The sequence below is a fragment of the Carettochelys insculpta genome, chromosome 11, assembly GCF_033958435.1.
Source record: "Carettochelys insculpta isolate YL-2023 chromosome 11, ASM3395843v1, whole genome shotgun sequence".
In the NCBI taxonomy this organism is placed as follows: domain Eukaryota; kingdom Metazoa; phylum Chordata; order Testudines; family Carettochelyidae; genus Carettochelys; species Carettochelys insculpta.
Window position 1 is genome coordinate 36,850,863 of NC_134147.1, and position 14,970 is coordinate 36,865,832.

The 14,970-nt window shown below is 43.7% G+C and overlaps 1 protein-coding gene across 1 annotated transcript in view; it reads right to left on the reverse strand.

Annotated features, from left to right (window-relative positions):
- Positions 1-14,970, reverse strand: part of LOC142018852 (contactin-6-like) — a 199,589-nt gene that overhangs the window by 57,422 nt on the left and 127,197 nt on the right. The window contains exons 9-10 of the mRNA XM_075005030.1: positions 11,888-12,017; positions 10,495-10,645 (exon numbers count right to left, since the gene is read on the reverse strand). Coding sequence (XP_074861131.1) covers positions 10,495-10,645; positions 11,888-12,017 — 281 coding nt within the window. The remainder of the gene's footprint in view (positions 1-10,494; positions 10,646-11,887; positions 12,018-14,970) is intronic.

Sequence of the window (14,970 nt, forward strand, 5' to 3'; positions counted from 1 at the left end):
AGGATGACGAGGATAGCTATTGGCCTGTCAGTATGACATTGATCCTGGGCAAGATAATCGAGCAGCTAGTATGTGATTTAATTAATAAAGAATAAAAGGAGAGGTAATACAATTCATTCCCATCAACTTGGAAAACAGATCCCTCAAAGTAACTTGATACCTCTCTTTGAGGTCATAATGCTGATATGCTATGCTTAGATTTCTTTAAGTTGTTTTAATTTGTATGACATGACATTTTTGTAAAAGAACTAGAGCAATATGAAATCAACATGACATACATTAAATGGACTAAAAGCTTACTGACTCATAGAGCTCAAAATGTAACTGCACGTGGACAGTTGTAAATGGAATGTGTTTCCAGTGGAGTCCTACAGACTTTGGTTCTTGGCCCTATTCTGATAAATAATTGTATCAGAAGAGAACATAAACTTATTATTGATAAAGTTTGCAGATGACACCAAATGTAGAGGAGTGATTGATGATGTTTGGTTGCTACAAAGTAATCATGATTGCTTGGTAAAATGGGTGCAAGCAAACACCATACCTTTAATATGGCTAAATGTAATGGTATGTATCTAGGAAGAAAGAATGTAGTCATATTTATTGTATGAGGAACTAAACGGGCTTGGGGAATGAGGTAGATAATCATCTGAACATGAGTTTTCAGTGTGAATTTGTCATCAAAAGGGCTAATATGATACTTAGATGCATAAACAGGGAACATCTCAAGCAGGAGTAGGAGAGGTTATTCTGCCTTTTAATTTAGCACTGCTGCTGCCATGGCAGAATACTGTGCAGTTCTGGTGTCCATAATTCGAGATAGGTGGTGAAAAAAACTAGTCGTTTGAGAGAAGAGCAATGAGAATCATTCAAGAATTAGAAAACATGCATGATAGTGATAGATGTGAGGATGAAAAGAGAAGTGTAAGGGGTAACTTGACTGAAGTCTGTAAGAATCTACATGGGGAATAAATATTTTATAATGAGCTCTTCAGTCTAGCAGAGATAATACAACAAAATCCATTGACTGGATGTTAGAGTGAAAAAAAATCAGCCTGAATATGAAGTATATATTTTTGACAAATAAGGAAATCAACCATCAAAACAATTTACTGGGTTCGTGGTGGGTTTGCCAACACTGACCAATTTTATAATGAAATTGGAAGTTTTTGTAAAATCTAAATTCTAAAAATTATTTGGGAAGTTCTAAGGCCTGTAATAAAGAAAGTCAGTCAATATGATCACAATGGTTCTTTCTGGCCTTTGGATTTCTGAATCTCTCTTCTCTCTCTTTATCTTTCAGCCATTAGTGAACATAAGTAACACAAGAGTTGGTCAGTCCAGTTGTCCATCTAGCCCAGTATTCTGTCTTCTGACAATGGACAACTCCAAATGCTTCAAAGTGACCCATCCCTGTCATTCGTTCTTAGCTTCTAGCTTCAGAATCTAGGGAACCTCAGAGGATAGGGTAGCATCCGTGGCTATCCTGGCTAAGAACCATTGATGGACTTGTCACTTATGAACTTATATTTGACCTTAATCTTGCCTGGAGACTTTTGGTCTCCCACCAATCCCATCACTCCATATAGAACTACTGCTTCTTCTACTTGCAATCCACTCACTTATCTTAATGGAAAGGGAGACCGAGAGGGAGAGAAAACTGATTGAACCCAGGGACAAATGTATATGTTTACAACAAACTTGGAACAATCTGCTTCTGTCCCAGCCTTTGGATTTTGGTGCCAGTGTCTTTGGGTTCCCCCCTACCCTCCTTTTTTGTTATGCCAAATATTCCAGCAAATATTTCTGCACATGCTCAATTTTTCATTTGTGAGCAGACACACTAAGGTCAATGACACCATTCAGCATTCTGATCAAGGTTTATAAATCCCTTCTTTTTATTTTTTTTTCTGCAAAAACATGATTTCCACATAAAGAGAGAAGCTACTGTGTTCAAACAGGGAAATATATTTTTAAACCACAAATACTTATTACTGTTACCAACATACTCTTGAAACAGATGTAAAGATGTTGTCAGAATTGTAGGATATGTTTAGTGGTTTCTGCTAGTAGAAAAATCAAAGTGATTCTGTCCACCCAATCTGAGATTTTGCATGTGCTTCCATATCTCCACAGGTGATTTCAGAACAAGCAATACTGAAGCACTGAAAATAGGCTGGCAGATCTATGTATTTGATTTCTGTCACTTCACTTATTAGATAAGAATAGAACTGAAAGTGATTAATCAAATTTAGCAGATGTGGAATCAGGTCCATTCATTCACTAAGTCAAATTAGAATGCCATGAAGAGATAAGCTTAATCTGTATTCATGTTGATTTAACATGGTGGTGCTGCCTAAGATATCAAACTGTTCTGACCTCTAATACTAATACTTTAAGTGCTTGCTTTAAAAACTAGAAGGGAAATGAACTTTCCTCTTTACAAGCATATGCATGCTGATAAGATACTGGGTTAAAGGGTATCATCGAAGCTGTGGAAAACTACTACTGAAGGAGGTTCAAGAGCTGTACATGAGAACAAACTGAAACCAGGCTCTAAAACTGAAAATACACAAAAATCTCACTACTCTGTAGGTGCACATATGTTAATTGAACATTTTGTTAAAGAAAGCTGAAGCCAGAAGTGCCAAAGCACAGAAAGATTGTTCCCATGTAAAACTATAAAGCCAGCGCAGAAGTTTCCGTACTAACCCTCACTGTGGGCTCTGGGACAGAGAGGGGGTGGGGGTTGGGCTATTTTTTCTCTGCTACTGCTCTCGTGCGTGACCTTCAGCACAGCACTGTGCCTGGCACAAATGGCTCTGCTTTTGGTTGGAGCCTATTAACACTAGCGTAATACAAACTTGTACATCAGAACCATGGAAGAACCCTCCTGCTCACAAGGCTGCTAGCACATTTCAAATAAAAAAACATGTTGTAAACAGATTGAAATCATTTACTTAATGAAACTTTCCAAGTCTCTATTCACCATGTTGGGATTGAGCAGATCTGCCTGAGTTTAAGACTCCAAAGGTCAGCCCTAAGACCTTAGCAATTACTGGGTAATCTTTACTCAGTAGTGGCAGGCGTCTGCAATTACAACATCTGTTCAGTTGTTTTAAGTTTTCTTTAGATAGATCATTAAAATACATAATCTAAGTCTTGTTCTTTATTGGTTCTTCACTGTTTCCTAAAAGCATAAAATAACATAAAACTCTTCTCCCTGATTTTTACATTTTTCACAATCTGAGCAAACAGGTATAATCAAGGTTTCTAAATGCTCTTAGGTTGTGTCTAGACTGCAGGGTTTTGTGAAAAAAATGGCCATTTTGTCAAAAAAATCCAGAGCATCTTGACTGCAAAGTGAGTTCTATCAACAATAAGTTGACAGAACACAGAGCTTTTGTTGACAGTCCTACCCTGCTCGTCATGTGCAAGAACACCATTGTCTAGACAGATCTGTTGGCAAAACACTGGTCTGGACATTCTGGGGCCCTTCTCTAACCAGAAAAGGCCTCCAGGACATTGCACAGGTGAGCTGGCAGACACCCTGTCCACAGCAAATAGCGTCCTATGGTTCTTGCCTCTGGCCCTTAAAGCTGCAGAGAGCCTGTGGAACCCCATGGCAAGGAGCTGAGAGAGTGCAAGAAGCAGAGCTACAAGCTGCTGTGTGCAATCTCCTTGCAGCCACCCCTTCAAGCCAACCTTCCCCCATGGCAGAGCAGGAGGGAGTCTGAGACCCTCTGAGCACTCAAGGGAGCAGCCTGAGGGCTCCCAGGACACCCCCAAGGGTCCAAATGGCATGACCCCTTCTGGAGCGGGGCATAAATCCAATACCCCCTGGACCTGTGGGCAGAGGAGTACACCTTACAGGACCCCAAGACGCCACAGAAATGCTGAAATTTACAGCAGGATGGCTACCATCCTGGAGAATGGGGCCACCCCCGCCACACCTTGGAGCAGGTCAGGGTGAAATTAAAAGTTCACCACCAGGGGCACGTGCAGGCCCAGGACGCTGCCTGACACTTGGGCTGACACTTGGGGGCAGGACCACCAACAAGCGCCTACTACAGAGAGCTAAACATCATTTTGAGGGGTGGGACACATCACCCCCGTGCCTAAGCCTTGAGATCAGGCTTCAGCCCCCCGCCACCCTGCCCTGACTGCAGCAGGAGCCCTTGGAGGAGGAGAAGGAGGAGCAGGAGGAGGCAGCCAAGGCCCAACACCTGCTACAGCCAGACTCAGAGGCTTTGGACCCAGTCTCTGGCACACAGGCCACCTCCTGGGCACTGCTGAAGCTGGGAGAGGGTCCCCGTGGTGAGTATCCCACATGTCACACATGCCAGGACATGGAAAAGTGGGCACAGACAGAGGGTTCTGTGAGTGTCGCTCAGCCAGCTTGGGTGGGACTTCATGCTGCTGTTCCAGCAAGTAGAACCACATGCAGTGGTAGTGTACACTACCTGGGCCCAGCAAACAGCCCCTGGGGATGGGCAGCATCCTGCTGCCAGGCTTACTGGAGGCCAGATGAGCCTCATGCCTGATGGGAGGGGAGGCCCTCCCAGCCTCCATTATAGCTGGAAACAGGCTAGCCACATGGACCCTGGCCTAACCCTAGACAATCCAAGGAGTGCAGAATCCACCACACAGGCATGACGTCAGGTCCAAGGCAGTATCTGTGGGCAGTCCTGCAAGCCACAGGTGTGTGTGTGGGCCCCAGGGAGGGCTAGGCTGCTCCCAGCCCACCCACCACCCATGAGGGGATCCCTCTGTGGCTGGACATCCTCTTGGCTGCTAGCCTGTTGAGCAAAGGGGGAGGGCTCAGGAGTCAGCATGTTCCCAGAGGCACTGTGGACCCCTCCATGTGGCAGAGCCCACTGTGCAGACCACACATGACTTTGATACCAAGACATCCCCATCGCTTGGGCCAGGGGTGTTGGCTGCTACACATGGTGGGGGACAGGGCTTTCGGGGCTGCATTGCATGAATGACTCATCATCTCGCCTCCTTGTCTTTCTTACAGCTGGACCTGCACCCTCTGAGGAACAGGCCACCCCCCATCTTGCTGAGGCCACAGTCACAGGAGCTGGTGCAGGACTATGAGGACCTCATGAGGGATCACACTGCTGCCCTGTGGGCCATTCAGGGGATCCCGGAGCACCAGCTCAGAGCTAACATGGAGTGGTGGTTGGGGCCTGGGACCAGCTAATGTTCTGCCTTGATGCTGCCACCAGCATCTGGTGGGACATGCTGTCCCAGCTGCCTGAAGCCACCCCCCTCATTCTGCACCCACTGGCCCTCCTGCATGCCATCCTGAACTCCTGTCTGGGCCATGGCCCCACCCCCTGGCTACCAGGCTCCCCTGCTCCTAGGCTGCCTCTGCTCCTTCTATCCACCCAGACCTCACCACAGCCACTCTTTGCCCATACTTACCCCGGATCCCAATCCCAGCCCAGCCCCGACAGGGACTCTGAACCCATGGTGGGATGGCATCCTGAGGCTGATGCCACTCACGGTCCTGCTCCACCGCAAGGTTGTGACCCCTCAACCCCTCCAAGTTCTGAGGTCCCTACCCCCATTCCAAGCCCCCCATTGTAAATAGTTCCTTGAACTTGGCTTTATTGTAAATAGTTGTGTAGGGGATGGGGACTCTGAACCCATGGTGGGATGGCATCCTGAGGATGATGCCACTGAGGGTCCCGCTCCTCCTTGGGTTTGTGGCCCCCCAGTCCCTCCAAGTTCTGAGGCCCCTACACCCATCCCAAGCCCCCCATTGTAAATAGTTCCTTGTACTTGGCTTTATTGTAAATAGTTTTGTAGGGCACAGTTTATTTCTCTTGCACAAGGTATTTTTAGTTCTGTAAAGCACAGTTCAACACACCCACATCCCTTTTCATTCTATAGGGCTCAAGGTGGGGTGAGGGGATGAAGGGAGGGGTAGTTGTGCGGCTGGGGTAGGGATGTGAGCTCGAGGACTCCACTGGGGGGGCATTCTGGGGAGGTTTACTGGGGTCCATAGGAGAAGCTCTCCTTCAGGGACTCCCAGATCTGCAGCTTGTCCTGATGGGCCTGGCAGATGGTGGCTGTGGCAAGCTGCTCATAGACATGCCTCTTGCATCTGGTGTCTGCTCCCCACCCTGGGAGAAACTGCCTTGAGGTGGCAGAAGGTGCACTTGGCCTGCATCCTGGCGTGGGTCAGGTGAGTGTTGAATAGTTCCTGCCTGGGGACCAGGTGACTGGTATAGGACTTCCTTAGCCATGGCATGAGGGGGTAGACCACGTCCCCCTGATGCAGAGTGGCATGTGCATGTCCCCAACCAACAGCTCACGGCGGGGGGACGAAGGTGCCTGCCTCCAGGCTCTGGCACAGGCTGAAGATGCAAAACTTGGGCATCATGTGACCAGCTCACGCACCCTATGTAAATATCAGTGAACTGTCCATGGTAGTCGACTGGGGCCTGCAGCACCCATGGCAAAGTAGCCCTTGCAGTTGGAGTACTTGGCTGCACTACGCCCCAGGGCATGGATTGGGATATGGGTCCCATCAATGGCCCCAGTGCAGTTCAGGAACCCCAGGGCTGCAAATCCAGCCTTGATTTCATCAAGGTCTTTCAGACGGATGACCCTCCACAGCAGGATTCTATTGAATGCCTTCACAAATTACAGAGAGAGGTGACTGAACACACACATCAGGGACTGGAGGCGGGGGCGGGGCAGGGTGGTAGTTCCCCGTCACCTTCCTGTACTCTCAGTCTTGAGCTCTCCAGGAGCCCCCATTGTGAAGCTGCTGCCCAGAGCAGCAGGGCTGTGAAAGGGTGGGACAACATGGTCCCTCAGGGACGGTGGTTGCTTTCTGCCCCAAACCCACCCCTCACACCCCTGACCCTGCTTCCTGAGGGTCCTCCTTTGGCGGGATGCCTCCTCTCCCCATGCATGAACCACTCCCCAAGAATGTGTTATCTCCATGAGGAGAGCCCTGATGGTGGACTTCCCCACACCAAACTGGTTGCCCACTGAGTGGTACCTGTTTGGGTGTGTGCAAATATGCAAGTCTTGAAGCCAGGGAACCATCCCCAAAGGTGTTCTTGGGCTTATCCTAGGTGAGGAAGAGGAGGGCGGCTGTCAGAAATTTCAGCAGCAGCTGCAGCATCTCAGTGTGGGGCCATCATAAGCCCAGGGGCAGCTCCAGTGGCATGGTACCTAAGGACTGGCTATGACAACTGTGTCATCCCCAAAGGCAGGAAAGCACAGTGAGCAGAGGAAGAGCTCTGCTGTTCCATGCAGGGGTAGGTGACCCCACAGCAGGGTCACGCACTGGCCTTCTGGAGGGATCTCTTTAAGCGGCCATCTCTCCAGAGCTCTGGCACTGGCTCCTGGAAGGATGGGGTGACCTGCAACCCTGGCTGATATTGTTCCAAGTGGCAGTTTTGTTGAGAGAGCACCCAGCTGTCTGGCCACTCCCTGTAGGCATAACAGATCACTGTTTTCATGACTGTGATGTTTGGACACATTCTGTTGACAGAATTTTTGTCACAAGATATCTTGCAGCACAAACTTCTGCCAATAAATCCTTGCAATCTAGACATAGTCTTACAGGCAGAACAAGAAGGTAGATATCAGTTGATTAGCTAGCACTGCCTAATAACCTATTTGTTTTTTAGATGTAGACCATGTGATACTAAAAAAGGAATTGCTGCAGATGATAATACCATACATAGTCTTCAGAAATAGCTCAAGTCATGAGTAAGCATAGGGTGAGGAAAAATTAGTTTATTTTCTCCTTTTGGGCAAAATATTCTCCAAAGATTTGGTAGCACCATATTCTTAACAAAGGATTTAATTTGTCTAGAGCATCCTAAAGGAGCTATGTGTTTTGACTTATTTAGCAACTCATCAATCATCACGTTCCTGTCAGAAATGTGAATGATATTTTTTTTCAGATAATATGCCGACCAGCTCTTCAGAAAGGCTAGGAAATGGGTCCCTGGAGATTATAAATGCTATACAATAAAATAGAAAAAGAACTCCAGTCAACTTTAGTTGGAATAGTTCAGATTTAGGGGTCTTGCTAAAATTAAAATATACATATAAAAAGCTAGAGGGTGCGTTGCCTCCTTTTTATAAGTAAAGATACATATGATTTTGCTAGGTAAGGAGAATAAAAATCCATGCAAATCTTTTTTTTTTCTCTCATTTTCTGTATGCTTCTTCACAATGGGACTTCTGAAACAGTTCTGCTACAGAGAACTCCGTCATCTTTAAAATTGTGGCAATGGCTACTTTATCTTGTAACACTCAAGAGAGGGAAGAAATTACAAGAGATGCAGTGTTGATTATTATGTTCCCATATGTCCAAATGATACATTGTTACTGTGTAGGAGGAATGAGAGTCTGAGCTGTATATGGATGAATTCAAACACCCAACCATTGTCATTGTAATGAAAATGATACTTCTTCAGTTTACTTTTGAAATGCGCCTGAAGCTGTTCATGATGGGTGGCCAGCAATGCAATATTTTATAGTTATTAATAGTCTAATGTTGTCAAGGAACATATCTGTCCAAGTAAATATTATGATTGTGTATATGTATGACAATCAGATGGTACTCAAAGTTTAGTCTCTTTATCTTCTTACTGCCATCTATAAGGAACCCCTGTCTCTCTGAAGTGTATCCCATAGGTGTAGCCTTTTAAGTAAGAATTTTCTTGAGTATATTGTATAATATAAAAGCAAATATGTGAAGGATGTGACTAAACACTAATTAAAACAATACTCATGGTAAATAATAGTTGAATGTTATCATGATAATTTAAAGATAACTCCTCTGATACTGTCTCAGAGACTATGTCTAGACAGCGCCCTAACCTCGAAACAAACTATTTCAGTCTATGGCACTGTGTAAACAGTGCTACATGCCAAAATAAAGCTCTATTTCAAGGAATCCCTGTACTCCTCATGTGATGAGGTTTACAGGGATGCTAGAATAGTGCACCTATGATCTCAAAATAGCAACTGCCAAGTAGACATAGCCAGAGAAAAAATTATTAGAAACTTTTGTTGTGTAATAGTATCGTATATTACAATCTCTGGGCCAGATTCTTGACTAACATTATCTCATGTAGTGATTTCCACCTGGGCAAAGTAGATGCAAAATGTTCTCTTTTTGATTTGGTTGCGTTTCACACTCACTTTCTAAAGGTGTAAATGACTACACAGTGTGCAAACAAATGGAGATCAGGCCTTCTATTTCTGCAGTTAGCAGCATTATCACCCATTGCAATATTGAATTTGGAGACATTGCACATTCCATTGGTGGAACACCATGCAATGATCATTTAAAAGAGTGTTATTATGGAAACTTTATAACTCTAGAGAATAGGATTTTATTTATTAACCCTGAAGCAGATAGAGAGATGGATGGATAGGTGGATAGACTGATTTTGTTTTTCCTGTATGAGTCATTGAAAATCTGAGGTAGCACCTCAGACTAGCCAGGCAAGCTAGGAGCCAGGGTGTCAGGCAGTCTTGAACCATGGATCATGGTAAATAAAGGAGTTTTGGGGTGTACATGTACTGCAGCATGTGGTAAATGGCTCTACTACTTTTCTGTTCCACTGGCAAAATCTCTTTGCTAAAGGACTGTGGATAATGATGGGTTTCAGTACAGCCTATATACCTCCTGCGCAGTTGATCTGGGGCCATGAAGATTTCATCCACTCAGATCTACACTGTTCTTCCTCACAGGAAGCTGATTCAATCAGGTGTTGCATGGGTAAGAAGAGAAGTTCCAGAGGGTACTGCAATATAACTGTTCAAGAAAGCAAACCTCGTACCCCACAAACAGAATGTACAGTTACCCAAACATATTTAGCTCAGCTTTGTTGTCCATCAGCTTTCTGTCTAGAATTGTGTGACTAGAACTCATGGGCTATATCTACACAAGAGAGTTTTGTCATGAAAACTGGGGTTTTGTCGACAAAACTTGCAGAGTGCCTACACACAAAGTGCGTTTTGTCAACAGTCCATTGACCAAACTCAGCATTTTCACCAACATTGTTCTGCCTTTCCCGATGAGGAATAATGCTTTGTCGACAGTTTCTGTAGACATGTAGGTGCTCCACAGACACGGCTTCTGGTTCACTGGGCAGCAGTGTTTGCTGAGCTTCCAGTTGGCCGTTCTGTCGAGAGAGGGCAGAGGAGCCTTGTTGCTCTCTGTCGACAGAGTGGATTGCTTTTTTGATTCCCCTTTGCTTGGGGAGGTGATCTATTGACTGAGGTTTTGTCAGGAGATCTCTTGTGACAGTAGCTTCTGCCAACAGATCACTGTAATGTAGCTGTAGCCATGAAGAACAGGCCTGCAGCATCAGTGTTCCAGCAATGATCTGTCAAGAACAATAGTCAACTGATGTTCAGATACAAAATCAGCCAACCAACCAAGCAACCAACCAAACCCAACCCACCCCAAACAACCCAGCAATCAACTTACTGAGTTACCTTTTGTTTGGTCGCAGATCATTGGTGCCCTTTTTCCAGTTAAAAACTGCCCTGGGAGAAGCCTGTGGTTTACATTCAATGGTAACTTCACCCCCAACTTGAGCAACTGACACTTGTTTCAAAGGATTTTTGGAAAAATCTGGGGCTGAAGCTTTAAAAGAAGAAAAGAAAAAAATTAAGAAACATTATGATATAGCTGACAAAACATAAATGTTCTGAAATTTTCTCTCTCTTGAACATAATGGGTGAGTCCAATTGCCTTATTGCCTTTGCAGGTTTGGCTTAAAGCCTATTTTATTTGAACTCTAAAAACTTAAATCTGTTTATAAGTCTTGTATTATTGTTGCCTTTTGTGAATTTTGACCACCTAGAATCAAAAGGATTAGAATAACCCAACTTCTCTGGCAGGCAGAAGGAGATGATTTAGCAGAGCTTTATCAGGTGGCATGGTGACTGTGTACCTAGATAGACTCAAGTGGACCTGTACAGCCAATGCTAAGGACTACATTACTATATCTTCAACTTATATTTAGCAAGCTAGCTGGATCAAAGCTAAAGCAGATATGTCTATATTATGATCTACAAATCACGTACGCCACTGCAATGTAGACACAACAAAAGCTAGAGCAGAATGAACTGCATTAAGCCTGAATCTAGTCCTCTTTATTCATTTCTAGAGTGTAGATTATTCATTGTAAATGCATTTTTCGATCAGATTTTTTGTGCTCAGAATCTGAACCGGATTTCTGAAATTCAATCAGTATTCACAGATATTTGTAGAATAATTTGTGGGTGAAATTTAATTTTGCTGGGAGGAGCAACACTTTGTTCATACAGCATTTAAACATGATTGGAGTTTGTGTTTAGATAGTTAAGCAGAACATTATTGTTGTAAAGGCTGCAAAATGATTCCCTGTACAGGGACGAATTTGATCCTTTGGGAACAAATGTTGGCTATTCAGTGTAGTTGAAATTCATTTTCAGATTATATGCACTAATTGTGGTGTTTGCTTAAGTCACATGACATTATTTTTGCCCCCTTGAAATAATGACATAAATTTTAAGTTTCAGAAAAAAAGAAATAATTATTACAGGTACCAAAAAAAGGATATCACACAATAAGCATCCTACTTCACACAGAAATGCTGAAAATATTGACAAACATTGTTTCCCATAGACAGTCACATAAACAAAACGGTTGCACAAATGTTTGCAAATAGTCAAGGATACAGACATAGATGACCTGAAAAGCCTTGTGGAATTCAAATAGATGTCCACAAAAGCTGCTTTTGCAATATACAGTCAGACCTCTTCATTTCACTCTTTCAGACTTCTGAAATTAATGTTTGATTCTTGCTACTATCTGTTTATTTTTAATCACTCATTTACTTACTTATCACTCTTAACTCAGCATTGGCATAAATGGTATTGTATTTGTTTTCTGCAACACACTGATAGAGGCCAGAATCTGTCACGTTCAGCATAGTTATGGTAAGAGTTCCATTTTCTATTTGAATTCTCTCCTAATAAAGGAAGAAGAAGCAACAGTTTTGTTTGAAGAGATGAATATAAAAGCAGATGGTCATGAGTCAGAAGCTAATATTTTGTTCCTTTTTAGGCTTATCAAAACACTATGAAAATGAAAATAAATAAATAAATAAATAAAAAAGCTAAGTAGCTCAGCTAAAATATAAATTTCTTAGCATAAAGGTTACATGGTGGCTATAATGGTATCAGAGGAGCTCAGCAGAATTTTAGACATACAACTTCATTTTGATGAAAAAAATCAGATTCAGCAACACCAAAATATTTTGCAAATCTGTAAAAAATGTGACTAATTGTTTTAGCTAAACAAATAAAAAATACCAAAACATTTTTATTTTTTGTATTTTAAATTACCTTTAGTTTAGAAACTTTCTGTAATTTATTCTTAACAAATAAATACATCAAAGGTATGAAATTAAAACATTTGACCTCATCACTCAATTTTTCAACTTTTCAGTTTGCCAAACATTTTAAATTGTTTTAGCTTGACCTGAGATGCATTTTTCCCATTTTTATAAATTATCAGCAAACCAAACAGTCTGTTATTTACTCAGCTCTAATTTTAAAGCCCCAGTTCATCAAAGCACTCAAACATGTTTAACTATGGACACCTGTTGAAGTCTCATAGTTGAAAGTCATTGCTGCACTGAAAGCTACACTTCAACAGGGTTACACTTCAACAGGAAGCAGCCACAGAAGCAGCTGCTGCCGGTACAGCTGCACTGTGAGAAGTAGAAAATGAGATCCCAGGGATTTACCCCTTTTAGCATCTGAGCAACAGAAATCTATAGGGAGATGGCTTCCCAGGGGCAGAAAGATAGATATAACCCACTCTTCCCCTTCATCCCCTTGGTTTTGGGGAAGAGAAAAGCTCCAGAATAGAGCCAGAAACTCAGCAGGCAGGAACAGATACAGAAGCATTAGCAACATTTTTGATGCCAGCAGAGGCAAGTCTCCACTGGTGATATTTTTGGAAAAAGCCAGGCATCTTTTGAAAACTCCCATGAAGCATCTACACACAAAATGTATTCTTTCAATATTAAATTGGAAGACCACAGCACTTTTTCTGGTGGCCCTCTTCCTCTCCCAGATGAGGAAGAGAGTATTTTTCCAAAAGGTTCTTTCAGAAAAAGGTGTGTAGATGCCTCAAAGGCCCCTTTTTTTTTGGAAAGAGCAGTCCTCCTAGCCCTGGATTTTTTGATCCCTAGCCCTTTCTTCTGAAAGATTGGGGGCTGTGTGGACACTTTATTGAAAAAGTGGATTGATTTTTTCAGGCTACGTCTACACTGGCACAAAACTTTGAAATGGCCATGTAAACAGCCAAATTGAAGATTACTAATGAGGTGCTGAAATGTGTATTCAGCACCTCATTAGCATGCCACCAGCTGCAGCTCTTCAAAATTGCTGTGTTTCACTCCCGTGGAGCTCATAGGAATAAGGGGATTTCAAAGTTGGTGGGGTCCTTTAGAAAAAGAACACCCATCTGGACAAGCTGTGCAGGAGCGAAAAGCGGCAATTTGAAGAGCCACAGCTGGTGGCATGCTAATGAGGTGCTGAATATGCATTTCAGCTCCTCATTAGTAATCTTCGATTTGGCCATTTGCATGGCCATTTTGAAGTTTTGTGCCAGTGTAGATGTAGCCCAAATGGGAAGAAGGGGTCCTTTGGAAAGGTCCCTTTCTATATAAGCAGTGCAAGTTTAGAAAGCGGCACTTTTGAAATGTGCGCAGTCACCATTATGCTAATGAGATGTTGCATATTCATGACAGTGCTTCATTAGCATCTGCCAGAGTGGCTTATTAACATACCCCTTTTGAAAGGTGGGGGCTAGCGTAGCCACAGCCCTGGGCTGCGTCTACACGTGCCCCAAACTTCGAAATGGCCATGCAAATGGCCATTTCGAAGTTTACTAATGAAGCGCTGAAATGCATATTCAGCGCTTCATCAGCATGCGGGCGGCAGCAGCGCTTCGAAATTGCCGCGCCTTGCCGCCGCGCGGCGCGTCCAGACGGGGCTCCTTTTCGAAAGCACGCCACCTACTTCGAAGTCCCCTTATTCCCGTGAGCTCATGGGAATAAGGGGACTTCGAAGTAGGCGGGGCCCTTTCGAAAAGGAGCCCCGTCTGGACGCACCGCGCGGCGGCAAGACGCGTCAATTTCGAAGCGCTGCTGCCGCCCGCATGCTGATGAAGCGCTGAATATGCATTTCAGCGCTTCATTAGTAAACTTCGAAATGGCCATTTGCATGGCCATTTCGAAGTTTGGGGCACGTGTAGACGTAGCCCTTGTGTCCCACTAACTCCCATCAATTCCTACACAGAAGAGCAGCTGTCAAGACTGAGACAGAGAACACAGCTAGGGTAGATTACAACAGTATCACTACTGTCTTTGCAAATGTATCCCTCTCACCAACTGAAGTTACTCCAAGAAAGGACATCCCCTCACCCAACTTGTGTCTCTACTATCCTGGGATCAACATGATCAACATCGCATGCATGCAACATGGCATGCAACAGTATTTCTTCTTGTTAGTTAAATAAATAAACGCTCTGTAAACCTTACTTCCATAATCAGTTAAACATTTCAGGGGCCCACAAGACTAGATGCTGTCACGTAACATACTGACAGCACGACTCAAGTGAAAACAACCAGTTCTTAATAAACAGAATTAAATTTCAGAGGGCACTTGACTCTTTCCCATTACTATGCATACTTAGTACACCAACTTTTTCTCATTTAATCATCTACATCATTTATGAACATAGCTGGTTGCTATCTAACTATTGTATCAGTGATGAATGGGAAAAAGTACTACCGTTTCCTGTAAATCCCAGCCATTTTCTTAGCAAAATTGCCCGTAAAGGTTAAAATCACAGACAATGGGTCCTAAAGAGTATCCAGTCTCTTCCAGTGGATCCCACCACTGCCACCA